The 19,794-nt window shown below is 40.6% G+C and overlaps 1 protein-coding gene across 4 annotated transcripts in view; it reads left to right on the plus strand.

The window, feature by feature from the left end:
* ank3b (ankyrin 3b) overlaps window positions 1-19,794 on the plus strand; it is a 401,704-nt gene that overhangs the window by 255,340 nt on the left and 126,570 nt on the right. For 3 of the 4 annotated variants that reach the window (XM_063071574.1, XM_063071573.1, XM_063071575.1), the window contains exons 16-23: window positions 3,183-3,281; window positions 8,184-8,381; window positions 11,460-11,558; window positions 12,833-12,931; window positions 13,038-13,136; window positions 18,336-18,434; window positions 18,606-18,678; window positions 19,482-19,544. In XM_063071574.1, the coding sequence (XP_062927644.1) occupies window positions 3,183-3,281; window positions 8,184-8,381; window positions 11,460-11,558; window positions 12,833-12,931; window positions 13,038-13,136; window positions 18,336-18,434; window positions 18,606-18,678; window positions 19,482-19,544 (829 nt within the window). The remainder of the gene's footprint in view (window positions 1-3,182; window positions 3,282-8,183; window positions 8,382-11,459; window positions 11,559-12,832; window positions 12,932-13,037; window positions 13,137-18,335; window positions 18,435-18,605; window positions 18,679-19,481; window positions 19,545-19,794) is intronic. The other variant, XM_063071576.1, reaches the window with a different exon arrangement.

The raw sequence follows: 19,794 nt of genomic DNA on the forward strand, positions 1-19,794 counted from the left end.
TATTGTGTTCTTTATGTTTATTATGTGTTTATTTGTGCTGCTTCATATCATTTCGTCTTCCTTTATACTTCACTCATCTAAACACTGAACTGATTCCACAACCTATGGACTCACTTTCAAGGACTCTACAACTCATGTTCTCTATTATTTCTTTACTTATTTGTTGTTATTATTATTAGTTTTTTTTGTATTTGCACAGTTTGCCTTCTTTTGCACATTGGTCATTTGTCAGCCTTTGTGCATAGTTATTCATTGATTCTATTGCATTTCTTTGTTCCGTGAATTCTTTTTTCTTTTGCCCATTATGCCACCGGCATTTCAGGCATCAATGAAGGTCCTCCATTCCTGGGGGTGTTAATGCCTTCCTTCATCATGTCAGTAGCTTCCCCTCGATTTACTCTCAGTCATACAAGTCCCAGGTGGAGACTCAGGAACACCATCGCACACAGATGTAGAAGGATTCTTCATTGCTATTTCCATAACAGTTTTGTTTGTCCATTCAGGGTTGTTAGCCCTGAGCTGAACCCCGAACCTGGAGGATTGGTGGATCACTCTGTCTGGCCTCTACCCTTTGACCTGTTTGGCATGGGTGACCCTGCCAAGAGCCAAAGCACAAGGCCCTGGCTCCAGCCAGCACAGCTCTCCGGGTCACAAGCCTTCAAACTATGACAAGGTTGTGATCCTCTTGGAGATCTTCTGTGAATGCCCACAAGAAAATGAATCTCGGTTTAAATAGGCTACAGGTGATGACTTGGAAATGAGTAACGGGTGACTCCTTTTAGCTGGGTAGAGACTGGGAGGTGCCTACCTTGTGCGGGCCTACCAAATAGTTCTTAAGCGCTTCAGGTTTCGTTTAATTTAGCTATCTTTCTTCTTTATGGCAGTGTCCAATCAGCACCTTATTTCATAGCATAAACGGGTAGAAGCAGAGTGACAAAAGTAGAAATACATGTTGTAGCAGGATGCCATGTTAAATATATCAGCTGTTGACATCACTACTTTGTGATTGTCTCTCATACTTGTTAGCAATGTAGACAGCTGCTTGAAACTGCCCAAAGACTCCATCAACACACACAAAGTGCTTGAGGAACTCTGTAAGTCAGGCAGCATCTATGGAGGGGAATGTCTCAAGCCAAGACCCTTCAGCACTCCGGATGCAGGGTTTCAGCCCGAAACGTTGACTGGTTATTCCCCACCAGAGATACAGGGTACTACCTGAGTTTCTCCAGTACTTTTGTGTGTGGTACTCAAGGTTTTCAGCATCTGGAGAATCTATTTTGTTTATGAAGGTTCTGTAATAATTTAGCCCTGTCATCCAGGAGACATCCAACTGTAGAGGCACAAAAGGAGCAGATGCTGGCATCTAGAGCAAAAGACAAACTGCTGGAGGAATCCAGTGGGTCAGGCATCATCTGTGGAGAAAAAGGGATGGTCTGTCTTCTGAGTTGCATCTCTGCATCAGGACTGAGAGTCTAATGGGGGGATGGCCACTATAAAGAAATGAGAGGGAGGGCAGGACACGACAGCAGCTCAGAAGCAAGGGCTGGATCCAGGGGCTAGGTTGTTATTGTGGAAACAACAAAGAGCTGCAGAAGATAGATTCTGATTAAAAAAGAAAAGTGGTGTATGGAACCAGATGTTGGGAAGGGTGTTAGACAAGAGAAAAACTGCCCTTTGTTGTTGTCATGATCAACTCCCAACCTCTGTTGCTATCCTCCCTCTATCTGCACATCAACTCCTTCTCACCCAGATTACTTGCCAGCTCCTGCCTTATCCCTCCACCGGCTATCTCCAATTTCAATCCTGTTGCAGGTCTTGACCCAAAGTGTTGAATATCCCTTCACCTCCATGGATGTTGCCTGACCTGCTGAGTGCCTCCTGCAATGTGCTTGTTGAATGATATTGCTTCTGGGGAAGTAAAAGCTCAGATTTCTCAATTTTTCTCCCTTTGCTCGAATAGCTCAATGACCATGCCCTTCCTCACCTTAAACACTTTGATGCATTGGTATTTTCCTTCTCTGATCTTGTGTATCTCTGATTCAGTGAATGTAGTCGGGTTAATACATTTTGGGTCACAATGTATAGTGAAGTAAATACCATTGAAATCAACCAAGGCATTGAAGCAGAGATTGATTTGATTTTAACAAGCTGGATTTTTGTAGTGTAATGGTTGGTTGGTTGTCCATTGTATCCAACAAATAGGCATCCATTAGTCTCGTGAGACCATGGATTTGTGCCTTGGAAGGTTCCAGGGCGCAGTCCTGGGCAAGGTTGTATGGAAGACTGGCAGTTGCCCATGCTGCAAGTCTCCGCTTTCCACGCCACCGATGTTGTCCAAGGGAAGGGCACTAGGCCCGATACAGCTTGGCACCGGTGTCGTCACAGAGCAATATGTGGTTAAGTGCCTTGCTCAAGGACACAACACGCTGCCTCTGCTGAGGCTCGAACTAGCAACCTTCAGATCACTAGACCGACGCCTTAACCAACTGTCCAACAAGGACAGTTAGATTGAGACATTTCTTCTGTTGTGCATTCAAAGATGGCTGTTGAGTCCAACTTGTGAGTGACACGGACATCCACAATAATAACATGGGAACTGTTCCTGGTTCTGATAGTGGAGCCACTGCTACAATTTTCCCTCTTTGTCTATTTCTGCTCGGTGTCTCTCCACTGAGTTGTGTGTGATTCCCCAACCACTCTGGTCTTGTGCATACTGCTCCAGCCATTTGGGAAGAGTTTTAGTAATATTAGCCTTTACACAGGCTTTGAAATTTTACTGGGCCTGCCTCGATTTCTTTTGTAGAATGAAAGCTCACCAGACAGTATCTGCTTGGCGATCTTTCATGAGTCTGACCTGCTCTGTCCACCAAAGTTGCACTTTTACATATATTGCATAGTATTGTATAGAACAATAATATGGTAAAATGGTTCTTCATAACTGGGTTAATTGATAACAAATAACATGCTAAGCCTTCTAAGGAAGTATTAAGATATTTGACAAAAATTGATGACAGGCAGGTTTTAAAGGAATAGAGGGAGGTAAGGAAGGTGAGGAGTTAAGAGAGTGTCTTTTTGGGTTAGGTGACTAAATGGCCAAGTGAATAGAAATGTAGGTTAAATCAGCGAGGGCAACAGCTTGAAGTTACTAAAATTCCTGCTTTTCCTCCATTTTTTTTTCCCAGAGCGGCCTAACTCCATTACATGTGGCAGCCCACTACGATAACCAGAAGGTGGCCCTGTTGTTACTGAACCAAGGAGCATCACCTCATGCAGCAGCAAAGGTACAGTGTACAGACAGCCCAGAGACAGCAAGTAGCAACCTGTGTGGAGAGTAATCACTGTCTGGTTTGTATATTGGGACCAGAATCGCGTTTGGTTTGCTTGCATGTACCTAGACAGTAGGCTACTTGTTGGAAATGTGCTGAATATCTCCAATGCAATGTCTTTAGAAGTCAGTGACTGATGGTTTGCTTGACCATGTTTGTGGTATGATGTTTGGGAAAAAAAAACGAGGGGATTAAATTGAATGGATATGTGTTTCTTGTTTTTCAAACACTTGCTAATTATGTTGTATATGTGGAAGATGATGAGATTGTTTAATGTGTGTGGGAGCATTTTCTGTTATCTTGTGTAACTCTGTCATCGCTTCACATATCCTTCATTTACATGAATCTTAGTTGAATCCAGACTCAGATTTGTCTCTCATCTCATTAATGGTTGATGTCACTCCTGATTTAAACCTGATGTGATGGGATATCGAAATCAACAACTAGATAACAAGGTGCAGTCAACTTCTGACTAGCATTTGATTTCATCCAGAAAATATTGTATTCTGTAACTCCATCATCTTCATTATTTTCAGCATTTGGCAATCGGTACCTGTGGATTGTTAATCTGGATGTTGTAATGGATGCTGCATGTGGATTTTGGTGATGCATAAGGGATTTTAGTGGTCAAAAAGTTTTATTGATCAGTTAAATATGAACAGGGCAGTAATACGTTGTTTTTGAAGTCATGTCGAACAGAGCAGGAACATCATTTGGGTTCAGTAGACGCCCATCTGTATGCAGCTCAGAATACTTTGGTTCCTTGGTGTAAGCTCAGTGTTATAAAGACCTTTTGGATGCAACTTGGATGGATACAAATAAATCAGTTCAACTTAAACATGATACCTTATTGTGTGCCTTTCATTCTTGCCCTGTGAGCCTCTTTCCAATCACATTCCCAATTTCTGCCATATGATGTTATTATTACAGGACTAGAGAAAGGCCATTCAGTTCCATCATTAACTTAGATCTTGCCTAAATGTACTTAATTTCAACTATTCTAACTTTGGTTCTTTATCCCCTTATGCTATTAGCTACGTAAATCTACAAACTTCACTCCCGGAATTATCACCGGACCCCCTACATTCTCATTTGCCCGGGGAAGAAATGAGATTTCATTACCATTTATGGGAATGATTGCTTCAAAATAGTAAAAACTCTGCACTCTGTGGCCACTTTGTTAGTTACCTCCTGCATTTAATAAACTGGCCATTGGGTGTATGTTTGTGGACTTCTGCTGCTGTAGATTGTCCATTTCAAGTTTCACTGTGTTGTGCATTCAGAGATGCTCTTCCACACATTCTGAGCTACTGTCACCTTCCTGTCAACTCGAATCAGTCTGCCCATTCTCCTCTACCTGTGTCATTGACAAGGTATTTTTGCCCATCGAACTGCCGCTCACTGGATGTTTTTTCGTTTTTCGCACCATTCTCTGTGAACTCTAGAGACTGTTGTGCGTGAAAACACACAAGATCAGCAGTTTCTGATTATTTTAAGCGACCTCATCTGGCACCAATGATCATTCCACGGTCAAAGTTACTTAGATTTTTTCTTCCCATCCTGATATTTGGTCTGAGCAATAACTGAACCTCTTCACCATACAGTATCTGCATGCTTTTATGCGTTGAACTCGTGCCACATGATAGACTGATTAGATATTAGATATCTAATCATTTAGATAGATTAGATAGACTGATTAGATATTAGATATCTAATCATTTAGATAGATTAGATAGACTGATTAGATATTTAGATGTCATCAGTTAGATAATATCTAATCAGTTAGATAGATTAGATAGACTGATTAGATATTTAGATGTCATCAGTTAGATAGATTAGATAGACTGATTAGATATTTGCATTGATGAGCAGGTGTAGGCGCACCTAATAAAGTGGCCGCTCAGTGTATCTCTAACTAGTTCTAGAGTACTCCAGCTGTGGAAGTAGTTTCCCTTTCAAATCCTTTAACCGTCCGAATTGCATCCACCAGATCAACTCTTTATTTTATATATCCAGGGATATACAAGATTACATTTACCCTGTGGCCTCATCATCACTCTTGATCAATCTCTACCACTTCTATAGCCAGTAAATCTTTTCTGAGGTATAGTGCCCTGACTGAAATCAGCACATCAGGAATGGGGTTAGCAAGAACTTTATGAAACTGTCACATAGCAGCCACCCCTTTATCTTGCAGGCCGCCAAACGTCCCTGTTTGCCCATCATTTCTAACCTTGCCCTTCAGCTGGTTTTGTGATCTGGCTGACGTGGATGCAAAGTTAACATTTTCAGCACATCAAGTACCATATGTCACAGTCTGGCCCATTCATGTTACCTGACTGAAGTTAAAGTGGACAATATTGCCCCTGCTACTAATTATAGGTGAGACACTTTCTACAACAAGAGACAAGTGAAAAATGGTGATGGTACACACAGACAAGACGGGCTGAATATTATTTTTTTAAAGTAATCAACAGTTTAGTATGTTTGATTTTAACTATTCAAGCTGAAGATTCATCTACCCAACTGCAATGCCCATTACTCATGGCCCTTTGAATTATAACAACGTACATTATAACGCAGGTACTAACATTGAGATTACCCATGATCGCTGGTGAAATTTGACACACCATTAACTTGGATCTTGGCTAATCTTATTCTTAATTTCATCTATTCTAACTTTGTTTTTTTTATCTGTGCAAAATCTACCAACGTATTCTTAAATACAAGTCTACTTGTTCAATATACTTAAAATAAAATACAGATGTGATTGAAGAAAGAGTCATGTTATCACCGGCTTTGTTTATCTTTACATGAAACTTTGAATTCTAGGGGGAAAAAAAATTTAGAAGTACTGTTCCAATCAAGGAAATTTGCTACTTTTTCTTCAAACCACTTATGGCTCCTCTGTTACAAAGCCCACCTCAATGTCTTGCAGTTCAGTTGTTGGATTTTGCTTGTTACCAAGTCCTTTAAAGCCTCTGTTCATCAATTATACCAGCAATCCATGGCTAAAAATAAAAAAAACATGACAGAGGCAGAACAACAGTGAAAGAACTGTGAGGAGCAATATTTTGTATAGTTTTTGGCTTTCCTCGTGAATCAGAGATCTTTAGCATCTCATCATTCTACCCATTTTCTAAAACAATTATTTTGTGTTCATTTAAAAATAAGCTACAGCAGCATAAAAATAGCGAAGTGATTTGTACTTGGGAGTCTGAAAACAAGAAACCAATTAACAATGTTTGACAAAAAATGCTTTAATGAAAAATTATGGACATTGTTCTGAAAAATAATTGCAGTGACTAATACAGTACCCTGAATAGTCTTTTAAACTTACTGGATCAACTCATTTAACTTGGCAGAACTGATGGCCAAAACTGCACCAGCTTCTCTTAATGAAATCACAGTACTCTTTTGGTGAAAGTACTGTAACTAAACGACAGTGTACAGGAATCCATCCCAAAACTCTTGGAACAGTATAATCATGGGATTTAATTGACAGGGAAATTGCATATTATTCCCAGTCTGACTTGGAATAGGATTTTCACAGCATGTAGCCTTTTTTTTTGTATTTACTGGCTGCTTCTGACCTTTGGGCTAAAATCATTCCCACTCTGATGTGTCATCTGCAAAAGTTGGAAGCTATAGTACACTGATTTGATTTGGATTACACGTTTACTTTCATATTCACATAATCAGCCCCTTAAGGGGCCTTCAACCAAACTCTGTCTTCAGTTCCCTGACTGGTTGCTCTTTCAGTCTCCAACTCTTAAAGTATGCTTCTCTGTTGTTATGCCTAGTCCAGATCAACCATGATGAGCATTGCGGCCGGTTGTTTGCTGTTAAAATATATTCAACCTTTTAGTATTTATTAAGACTGGCATAATTTTCAATCATAATGCAATATCAAGAGCGATACTGGGGAAGTGGTGGGTGCGATGGGAGATTTATTCAAATACAATTTGCTACCTGATACTTTTCTCATCGTTGGCCTATTCTCTTGACAGTTATGTCTTAGGTTGAAATCTGTTTATCAATATTATTTTTGTAATCTGACTGGCAATAATAAAAATATTATTATCACTCTTGTTTCTGCTCACACCCTAGTCTTAATACCCCACCCAAAAAGTTAAAGCTAGTTTAAAAAAAGTTATATTTATAAAAGAAAGAGTGTATCTGTTTATCTTGTCCCTGTTTCATTTGTCTTTAAAATGAATCCATCAATACATCCAGCTGAAAGTTGTCTGACTGATAAATGAATTGTGATGGGTTATGTTTGATAAAGTACACATTGCTAGAGTTGTCAGCTATGATCAGATGTATTCCTGAAGATTTCATCGCTTTACCTCCCACACTTTTGCCATGATTGTTCATCATGTCTGTGAAGGACCATCTTTTTCTCAACGGCACAACAAGTGGACTCTTCGTCAGCCTTGTGGATAACTATCAATGTCAATCAAAGTCTTTTTCTCTCTCTGATACTTCTGTAATTGGTAAATAAAACTTAATAAACATTTTAAAGAAACCTTTGTATTATTTTCCAAGCTGCTGATTTTAATCCCAGATTATTGGTGGCAGTTTCCTGCTTGGAAATACCAGGGCAATCCTGGGGGTTATTTTGCCTTCTGCAGCAAAAACCCAACTATTTGCTTATTCAGTACAAGGAGGTGAATTAAGTGATCAGTTTTGTGGGATTATTAAAATATAAATTGGTAGCATTTCAACAGATGATATACTGCATATTTTAGAAGCTGAAGACCAATTTTACCACAGGGAAGGGTACATTTTGAAATGGTTAGCTCTTTAATCCCAGTTAGCAAGGTTTCGTTTTTTCTTTCTCTTACTCTTTTGTAGAATGGCTACACACCCCTACACATTGCTGCCAAGAAGAATCAGATGGATATCGCAACAACACTACTGGAATATGGTGCTGACACCAACACAGTGACCAAGCAAGGCATTACACCAGTACACCTTGCTGCACAGGAGGGTCACGTTGACATGGTATCCTTGCTGTTGACTCGAAATGCAGACGTAAACCTCGGAAACAAGGTCAGTGGTCTGAGAACTTCTTTTCCTCATGACCCCCCTGCTCCTGCTCATGCCTTACTGCTCATAAAATTAATTTTTAATCACTCTCCAGATGTACCCTACAATAAGTCATCATCCAAGGAATGTATAAAGGACAGAGAAAAGTAAAACAAAGTGGGAGCAGATTAACTTGTCCATTTATCTTCCAACTGTACAAACTTCTAACAAGTAACCATTTCTCAGGAGAGGCAAAGAAACAGTGGCAGATATGAGGGCAGATAAGCAAGATTCCTGTGGGATTTCCTCTCAAGCCACCTGAGATCATATTGACTGTGTGTAATCCATCAATCTCCTCTATGTTATATGATGCTACCTTTGCCACAGTCCTGCTACCTCCCCTTAGTCATAGAATTATGCACCACTCATCCATACAGACCATGGTGCCTAGCTGAGCTCATCCCATTTGGCCAATATCCATCTAAACTTCTCCTATCCATGAACCTATCTGAATATCTTTTACCTGTCTCTACCACTTCTGCTGGCAACTTGTTCCACATGCCCACTATCCCAGCACCTACGTTTCCTTCGAGGGCGAGGAATTTTCCCTGACAATTTTTGTAGATGAACCTCAGAAAGCATGCTGTCTGGATGCATCATAGCTTGGTACACCCAAGACAGCAAGGAATTGCGGAGAGTTGTGAACACAGCCCTGTCCATTCCAAAAATCAGTTTCCTCTCCGTTAATTTTGTCTACACCTCCCAGTGGCTTAGGAAAACAACGAACATAATCACCTGATAATCACCTACCCACCTGCGGATGTTCTATATTCATCCCCCTTTGGGTAGAAGATAGAGAAGCCTAGAAACATGCTCAAGGACAACTTCTATCCCGCTGTTATCAGACCCTTAAACGGACTCATATCTGCTGTTCCCAACCTGAGGTCCTGGACCCCTTGCTTAATGGTATTGGTCCATGGCATAAAATAGGTTTGGAATCCCTGACTTACACAGTATTGAACTCATGACCTCTGAATCTACCTCTTCTTAGCCCTTGCACCCTGTTTGCCTACCTGCACTGGACTTCCTCAGTAACTGTAACACCATATTCTGCATTGTGTTATTGCTTTGGTTCAAGCACTACGTGATGACATATTTAGCATTTACATTAGAGGTCAACACGTGTTTCTAAATAGAAATTATCACAAGAATTGCCTAATGGAGCAGCAGTGTTGGAATCAGAGCAGCTGGGTGTTTGTCAGTCTTTATGTACAGTTTTTCACAAATTCTACTGTTATTTCTTTATTTTTCCTGTGAGTGTCTGCAAGCAAATGAATCTCAAGGCAATATATGGTGCCATATACTGTACATACTTTAAAATAAACTTACTTTGATCTTTGAACCCCACCATGGAAAATATACACTCAGATTATGAAGGAAAGGCAATAAATGGTGGCATTGTCAATGAAATCCACAGGCAATGAATAAATAAGACATAAATAGGGCCTATAAAATCAATCCCTGTCCCGTTACATGGAGAGACACAATCAGTGACTCACACCATGATCGATAATGATTCAGTGCTGCAGCAGATAGCTTCTACAATAAACTGATTCCACAACCTACAGACTCACTTTCAAGGACACTACAACTCATGTTCTCAGTATCTTTTTTGATTTCTGTTTATTTACGCAATTTGTCTTTTGCATATTGGTTGTTTTTCAGTCTTTGTTTATGTGTAGTCTTTCACAAGTTCTGTAGCATTTCATTATTTTCCTGTAGATGCCTGCAAGAAAATGAACCTCAAGCCAGTATATGGTGACTTTGTACTTTGACTTTGAGAAGGAATCGCCAGTTTTCATTTAAAGTGAAAGATGTTGATAAGTTTGGGAAATCAGAAAGTAGGTGAGAGATGTTGTGGGGAACAAGATATCTATCCGCCATATGCTAAAAATCACAGGGATGAAATTCAACTTTAGTGGCAGGACCTAAAACTTCAAAAATGGCTTCCAGGTACCTGCCCATTCAATTAATCTTTTCAACTGTGTTGGTTTCTTCAATCATTTAGTTTAACTCTATGCCTCTATACCCATTTCCTGTTATTTTTTTCCATTATAAGTTCATCTACTGGTGTTATTAATGGAATATGTTTGTAAATTTATCACACTAAATACTGCTCATTCCACGTGATTTTTCTGTTGACTGTCTTGAGTCTCAACATGCTGCACACGAGTCAGTTTATGTGTTTGGCCCCAGCAGTTAATGCTCAATGCAGGAACAGTGTTGCTGTATATGCATTAAAGATACTGACGTACAGTTACACTCTTCAGTCTACGTCTGTTGAAGGGAAAGTTTGCCTTAAGGCAAGGTCTTCACAAGGCTCGTGGGTTAAGTTGGTGGGGTGGCGGCCTCCCATTGTCATGGATTGCCTTCGAGTACACAGAGTCGGTGATTTAAGTATTAACTCGAGTGGGGGACTGGAGGCTCCTTACATTGAGCGGTTCAGAGCGGTATCTGGAGTTGGTCTTCATGCACAGGCTCAAGGGGAATTTTTTTTAGGGCAGCATGGTAGTGGTTAGTGCAATACCCTTACAGTGCTGGTAACCTGAGTCCATTTCCCACCACTGTCTGTAAGGAGTTTCAACGTTCTCCGTGTGAAGGCAGGTTTCCTCTGGATGTTTGGGTTTCCTGACATTTTAAGAAGTAGGGGTTAGTAGGTTAATTGGGGTGTGCAGGCTTGTTGGGCCAGAAGGGCCTATTACTTAATGTATCTCTAAATAAATAAAGACATAACAGTGATTAAATATAAACAGAGCTCACTCGCTCTGAAACCAGTTTTCTTACTAATTGAACCCTCTGTAAACTGATAGAGACAAACCACTGATACAGCTGTGTCTTCGTTTTTGATTTTGTTGTAATTGGAAAAAGGATATCCTGGCTCAACATCAAATATTTATTGCCACAGAGTTGTAGTTAGAGTGGAAAGCAATCAGCATTACACATGCATTGTTCACAGTTTAGTGTACACAACCGGTGCTGGTGTAACTCATTGCTGTAAGATCTGATGGCTGCTCCATTAACAGTGTCTAACTTGGATTTCAGAGTGGTCTAACGCCCCTCCATTTGGCTGCTCAAGAGGACCGAGTGAACGTTGCTGAAGTACTAGTTAATCAGGGAGCTGCTATTGATCCACAAACCAAGGTAAGAACTTGTAGAGTGAGGGACCGCGTCATCGTGCACTTTCGCTCTGTCTGCCGCAAAAGGCAGGAATACCCGGTGGTCACCCATTTAAACTCTACGCCCCACCTCCATTCTGACATGCCTGTGCATGGCCTCTACGGTCACAATGAACCACTCTCAGACTGGAGGAACAATAGCTCATATTCTGTCTGGATAGGCTCCAAACTGATGGCATGAACATTGATTTCTCTTAACTTTCAGTAATTTCTCCCCCTCCCTCTTCTTTTTACATTCTCCAACCTGGTCTTCCTCTTACCTCTTTTCTTCTCCTCACCTGCCCATCATTTTCCTTCTTTCAGCATCTATCACCTTGCAGCTTCTAACTTCATCCCCCTTGCCCCCCCACCCAACTTCCCCCTCACCTGGCTTCACCTATCACCTGCCAGCTTGTACTCCTTCCCCTCCACCCACTTTCGTTTTTTTGGCTTCTTCCCCCTTTTTAGTGCTGATGCAAGGTCTTGGCCTGAAACGTCAACTGTGTATTCCCCTCTATAAATAAGGCCTGACCTGCTAAGTTCAACCAGCATTTTGTGCGAGTTGCCAAGTTTGAAACTGAAGCTTCACAGGAAAATGCTTCAGGACATCATGCTTCTACCAGCTGTCTGTCATCATGTATTAGCGTTCAGGACATAAAATGTTTAATTATGGGAGACGATAGCACCATCTGAAGAAAAAAAGACATCAGTCCCTAAGGTGTTTACTAGTTGTCCAATGCTTTTGAAATGTAATCACTATTTTAATATGCAAGCACAGTGATCAATTTGGAGGAAACTAGAGCCTCATAGATGGCACAAAAACCTGTGACAAGACAAAACCTTACACTGCCATTTGTGCTTAACACGATATCATGCGGGTAGTTGAGAAGACTTTAAATCACAGCTTAGATTCTTGGAGGAAGTTACTCTGGGGAAAGAAACAATGGTTTTTACTTATGTTCTGTGAGAATCTACATCAGTTTTTCTTTCTGGCCAGCAGCACACAGGGAAAGTTCACCAGCTGGTCTTAAATTAAGCCGGGTTGAGGTGTGGAGGGCAAATATTTGTATAGATCTGTCAGCTCTGGGTTAAATCTATGGCTCGAGGCATAAAACACCTTGACAAATCAGAGATACTAACAAGGGCGTTCATCTGTTTGAAACAATGATATCGCAGTGCAATTGAGCCGCACTATCTATTGTACTTCCTCCTGCTGGATTTCCCAGTGGAAGATTAAATAGTCTCGCTTTTGTTCTGTAGATGGGTTATATTCCACTCCATGTAGCATCCCACTATGGGAATGTGAAGATGGTCAACTTTCTTCTGCAACACAACTCTAAAGTGAATGCCAAGACAAAGGTCGGTTCAATTTACCTGAATGTTTACATTTGATATAATTTTAAACCAACTAAATCTTTTTATCTTGCGCCACATTAACACACCCTTTCTTCTGACCTTACTTCAGAATGGATACACCCCTCTTCACCAGGCTGCACAGCAGGGGCATACTCACATTATAAACATCCTCCTCCAGCATGGTGCCTCTCCAGATGAAGTCACGGTGGTAAGCAGGCATTCACTCGCAGGGAACTGGCTTCTCTACAATTGACAGAGTCCTGGATAAATAAGGCGGTGTAAAATACATTATTAAATATAAATTAAAGGCAGCCGTTACTCTTGCGAGACCATGGATCTGCGCCTGGAAGGTCTTCACTCTCCAGGGCGCAGGCCTGGGCAAGGTTGTATGGAAGACCAGCAGTTGCCCATGCTGCAAGTCTCCCTTCTCCACGACACCAATGTTGTCCAAGGGAAGGGCATTAGGACCCATACAGCTTGGCACAAGTGTCGTCGCAGAGCAATGTGTGATTAAGTGCCTTGCTCAAGGACACAACACATTGCCTCGGCTGGGGCTCGAACTCGCGACTTTCTGGTCGCTAGTCCAATGCCTTAACCACTTACACTATTAAGTATATTTTATTAAATATAAAAGAGAATATAAAATTAAATATCAAAAATATTAACATATTGGAGACCTGATCTTGACCAAATATAAAAGGTTTTATAAACCACATCTGGCCAGTGTACACCTGGTCCATTATATTATATTGATTAATAGTGTAATAATTATACTATTATTAGTAGTAACACTATTACAGCACCATCTATAAGATTAGAGTTCAATTCCCACCACTGCCTGTAAGGAGTTTGTACGTTCTCCCCACGACTGCATGGGTTTCCTCTGGGTGCTCTGGTTTCCTCCCACATTCCAAAGGTGTACGGTTAAGGTTAGTGCTATGTCGTGCTGGAAGTGTGGTGACACTTGCGGGCTGGCCAGCACAGCCTTTTCTGTTTTGACTTGATGTGGATAAAGTATTTCACTGTCTGTTTCAGTGTTTCGATGTACATGCGACAGATAAAGCTAAACTTTAATCTTTAATAAGTTAGAGCTTCAGTCATTCCAACTAATTTAGCCCTTTAATCCAACTCAGATGCATGCTGCATTGGACACATTCTGTATTATAGTGTTATCTTGCTTGTATCTGGTCTAGTCTTTTTGTTACTTGTTTATTCCTGCAATGTGGATGCAAGTGGCATGACTGAAATTTAATACCCACCCCCAGCTCCCCCTGAATTGTGACTTACTAGGCAATTTTAATGAGCCATTTCTGAGTCGACCACATTGCACAAAACAAGAATGGAAAATTTCCTTCCTGAAATAATCCTGGTAAACCAGATGCACTGTTTGGAACAAATGTGTGGTTTCTGGATTATCATTACATTCCAGCATTTTAATTCATATTCATTTGATTAACTGGATTTCAATTCTCCAGCTCCTGTTTTAAATTTGATTGTTTTTCACACTGGAGTACTACTACCAACTAGTAATTGGGCCCCATCCATACTCGGTTGTTGGGTGAAGAGGACAAAGAAGCGGGCAGGAAAATCATTGCAGACTCTATCTACCCTGCAAACTGCCTTTTCCAAAAGTTCCCTTCTGGAAAGCGCTATAGAGCTATTAAAGCAAAAACTTCATGCCATGTTAAATGTTTCTTCCTCCCAGCAGTTAATCTGATCAACCATTCTTGTCAGGCTCCACCCCCCCCCCCGCTCCACCCGCTCTATCTATTGTGAGGTGGGAGATTTTAATTTCCCAAATATCAATTGGCATCCCCCTCAAGCAAGGGGTTTAGATGGGGTAGAGTTTGTTAGGTGCGTTCAGGAAGGTTTCTTGACACAATATGTAGATAAGCCTACAAGAGGAGAGGCTGTACTTGATCTGGTTTTGGGTAATGAACCTGGTCAGGTGTTAGATCTCTCAGTGGGAGAGCATTTGGAGCTAGTGATGGCAATTCTATCTCCGTTACCATAGCGTTGGAGAGGGATAGAAACAGACAAAGTTAGGAAAGCATTTAATTGGAGTAAGAGGAAATATGAGGCTATCAGGCAGGAACTTGGAAGCATAAATTGGAAACAGATGTTCTCAGGGAAATGTAAGAAAAAAATGTGGCAAATGTTCAAGGGATATTTGCATGGGGTTCTGCATAGGTATGTACCAATGAGACAGGGAAAGAATGGTAGGGTACAGGAACCGTGGTGTACAAAGGCTGTTGTAAATCTAGTCAAGAAGAAAAGGAGAGCTTACGAAAGGTTCAAAAAACTAGGTAATGATAGAGATTCTAGAAGATTATAAGGCTAGCAGGAAGGAGTTTAAGAATGAAATTAGGAGAGCCAGAAGGATCCATGAGAAGGCCTTGGCGGACAGGATTAAGGAAAACCCTAAGGCATTCTACAAGTATGTGAAGAACAAGAATTTAAGACGTGAGTGAATAGGACTAATCAAGTGTGACAGTGGAAAAGTGTGTATGGAATTGGAGGAGATAGCAAAGGCACTTAATGAACACTTTGCTTCAGTATTCACTACGGAAAATGATCTTGGGGATTGCAGGGATGACTTGCAGTGGACTGAAAAGCTTGAGCCTGTATTTATTAAGGAAGAGGACATTCTGGAGCTTTTGGAAAGCATCAAATTGGATAAATCACTGGGACCGGATGAGATGTACCCCAGGCTCCTGTGGGAGGCAAGGGAGGAGATTGCTGAGCCTCTGGCAATGATCTTTGCATCATCAATGGGGACAGGAGAGGTTCCGGAGGATTGGAGGGTTGTAGATGTTGTTCCTTTATTCAAGAAAGGGAGTAGAGATAGCCCAGAAAATAATAGACCAGCGAGTCTTTCTTCAGTGGTTGGTACATTGATGGAAAAGATCCTGAGAGGCAGGATTTATCAATATTTGGAAAGGCATGATATGATTAGGAGTAGTCAACATGGTCTTGTGAAAGTTAGGTCATTGCTTACGAGCCTGATTGAATTTTTTTGAGGATGTGACTAAACACATTGATGATGGTAGAGCAGTAAATGTAGTGTGTATGGATTTCAGCAAGGCATTTGATAAGGTACCCCATGCAAGGCTTATTGAGAAAGTAAGGAGGCATGGGATCCAAGGGGACATTGCTTTGTGGATCCAGAACTGGCTTGCCCACAGAAGGCAAAGAGTGGTTGTAGACAGGTCATATTCTGCATGGAGGTCGGTGACCAGTGGTGTGCCTCAGGGATCTATTCTGGAACCCCTGCTCTTCGTGATCTTTATAAATGACCTGGATGAGGAAGTGGAGGGATGGGTTAGTAAATTTGCTGATGACACAAAGGTTGGGGGTGTTGTGGATAGTGTGGAGGGCTGTCAGAGATCACAGTGGGACATTGATAGGATGCAAAACTGGGCTGAGAAGTGGCAGATGGAGTTCAACCCAGATAAATGTGAGGTGGTTCATTTTGGTAGGTCAAATATGATGGCAGAATATAGTATTAATGGTAAGACTCTTGGCAGTGTGGAAGATCAGAGGGATCTTGAGGTCCGAGTCCATAGGACACTCAAAGCTGCTGTGCAGGTTGACTCTTTGGTTAAGAAGACATACAGTGCATTGGCCTTCATCAATCGTGGGATTGAGTTTAAAAGCTGAGAGATAATGTTGCAGCTATATAGGACCCTGGTTAGACCCCACTTGGAGTACGGCGCTCAGTTCTGGTCGCCTCACTATAGGAAGGATGTGGAATCCATAGAAAGGGTGCAGAGGAGATTTACAAGGATGTTGCCTGGATTGGGGAGCATGCCTTATTAGAACAGGTTGAGTGAAATTGGCCTTTTCTCCTTGGAGCAATGGAGGATGAGAGGTGACCTGATAGAGGTGTACAAGATGATGAGAGGCATTGATCATGTGGATAGTCAGAGGCTTTTTCCCAGGGCTGAAATGGCTAACACAAGAGGGCACAGTTTTAAGGTGCTTGGAAGCAGGTACAGTGGAGATGTCAGAGGTAAGTTTTTTTACACAGAGTGGTGAGAGCGTGGAATGGGCTGCCAGTGACGGTGGTGGAGGCGGATACGATAGGGTCTTTTAAGAGACTCCTAGATAAGTACATGGAGCTTAGAAAAATAGAGGGCTATGGGTAACCTTAGGTAATTTCTGACATGTACGGCACAGCTTTGTGGGCTGAAGGGCCTGTATTGTGCTGTAGGTTTTCTATGTTTCTATTGCTCCTGTCACTGCACTGTAAACATTTTTAACAATGCTATTTACTTTGTAAATACATGCTGGTATTTGTGTTTATGCACATTTTATTCCATATCCATACTTTAATCTCTAATTTATGTTTTATAACTCTTTATAATTGTTGAGTGTTGTATTTTGTTGCAAGTCATGCCAACACCACAGCAAATTCCCAATACATGTGAAACAGTTGATCCTTTTCCTTATTAATGTTATATTAATGAGTAATGCTTCAGTAAAGCAGGGGTTCCCAGCCAGTGGTCTATGGACCCCTCGGTTAAAACTAGGGGTCTATAACATAAAAAAGGATGGTAAACCCCGCAGTTAAGTATTGCAGCTATGCATTGAACACTTTAAGTACAATCAGTGCCTTAGCACCAGGGTGTTGGAGTAGGAGTTAACCCATTTATGAAAAGTTGATGAAAGGATACAGAATATTTATTCCATAGATCAATTAAAAGACAACATTCAATTGGGATACTCAAGAACTTCCTCACACTTGGTGGCATATTCCTCGTGTGAGGGCTCAGTGGATGGAAGAAGAGTTCAGAAGCATTACTTGTGCCATTGATCCGTAGTGGTGCAAAGTCTCGGAAACATGGCTTTCCCTTTATCTATCCTTTGATACCCCTAAGTACTTTTTTTTTCAAATAAATGTTAAGTTTCTGTAAAGGAATCACAAATGGCATGAGTTTCTTAATATGCACATTCGTTGGAAATTTGCATGCCAATTTAATGAATGGTAAAGAATTAGAGCTTTGCAACTAGCAGCAGTGAGAAATAGAAAAAAATAGTATTTTTATATTAGTCAGAATGTTTGTGTTTAAATGTATATTTTGAAGAAAGAATATTGGGAGAATTTAAATTTTGGTTTCCGTAAATTGTGCAAAGAAGGCACACGTGAACTCTTGAATCTTGCTCTAATCTCTCTGATTCTATTTGGTCTTGATTAAAGGTGATTAGATGACAGAAAACATTTCAATATATTTTTTCATAGGAAACCATGCTGTGGAATTTGGTTTATAGTGCATACACAGATAAATCTGTGAATTTATCAAGCGATAATGATGTATTTTACAAAACTATAATCTCAAAAGTTGTTTCTGAATTATCATAATTTAAATTTTCTCTTTTGTGTTGTACTAATCTGTTTTTATTTTAGAATGGAAATACTGCTTTGGCCATTGCTAGGCGGCTAGGTTATATCTCGGTGGTTGATACGTTGAAGGTGGTTACTGAGGAAACTATGACAACTACAATGGTAAGTTCAATTTGAATTTCAGCATTTTACATCCTAAACTTTAATCATACATATATGTCTTGGATTTTATTAAATAAAATCTTAAATAGTGCAGTTGAATATAAAATAATAAAACTGGTTCGAAGTACTTCCTAACTCTCTCTCCCTCTAAAACATTGTAATCTTCCACAGTTTGTGACAGAGAAACATAAACTGAATGTTCCTGAAACTATGAATGAGGTTCTGGATGTGTCAGATGATGAAGGTAAGCCAAACACAATCTGTTATAGTCCTTGTTCCTTTATGATTGTCATTGTCTGACTTTTTCTCCTACTCTCATTCACATTTCCCAAGTTTCCTGAATATTGATCCTTTATCCTCTTCCTTAATATGAGCTGTTTCTCAGTGCTGTACAATTTCCACCTCTCATTGCAAATCTTTGTTGAAGTTCCTGATAGTCAATATTTAATCTATATTTACACTTGCAGTAATCCTTTATTGGCTTTATAATTGGAGGTAGTGTCCCTCTGGTAAATTGCTGAATGTTTAACAAAATGGATTACTTCCACTCCTTTAAATAAAACTGGTCCATGGACTTATTAAACACATAATCTTTATACACAAATACCAGAGGAACACAGCAGGTAAGGCAGCATCTCTGGAAAGGAATAAAGAGTCAACATTTCGGGCTGAGACATTTCATCAGGTCCTGAAGGGCCTCAGCTTGAAACATCAACTGTTTATTCCTCTCCATAGATGCTGCCCGACTTGCTGAGCATTTTGTGCATATTCCTCTGGATTTTCAGCATCTGTAGAGTCTCCTGTGTTTACTATTAACCTTTATCTTGTTATTGGGTGGCATAAGTGAAACGTTTGCTTTTCGAAAAAAAATTGAAAACCACTGCTTGAAGGGACTACATTTGGAAAAACATTTACCCAGGGTTAATTTAAAAGAACTGTTTCTTCAAGCACATTGCTGTCTGTGATTTCTACAGGCTCTGTAGCCATATTTCAGTAAGAGCTCGGAATGATTTTGGTAATATCATGATCTTTGTTCAAACCACACAGTTCATAAACCCAGTGTTCCTGAAAATTTCATTGAAGCCGAGTATTTGTCAGATGGTGAAGAAGGTATTTTTTTCTTTGTTGTTCTGGTGGTTTAACAATGTTCTGCGTATGTGTTTAAAGTCGTTACTAATGCACTGACGCCACTTCCTTGCTGGCTGCCCAGGTTCTGCTTGCTATGCCTAAAACTAAACCCTAAACCTGAATGTGTGCAGAGCTCGGATCTTTACAGAGTGTGAGTTGGCCAGGCTGCTTGCTGGGCTACCATTGTGGATAACTGCAACTTCAGTCTTAACTAATCTTTATATACAACAGG

The sequence above is a fragment of the Mobula hypostoma genome, chromosome 19 (assembly GCF_963921235.1).
Source record: "Mobula hypostoma chromosome 19, sMobHyp1.1, whole genome shotgun sequence".
Classification (NCBI taxonomy): Eukaryota; Metazoa; Chordata; class Chondrichthyes; order Myliobatiformes; family Myliobatidae; genus Mobula; species Mobula hypostoma.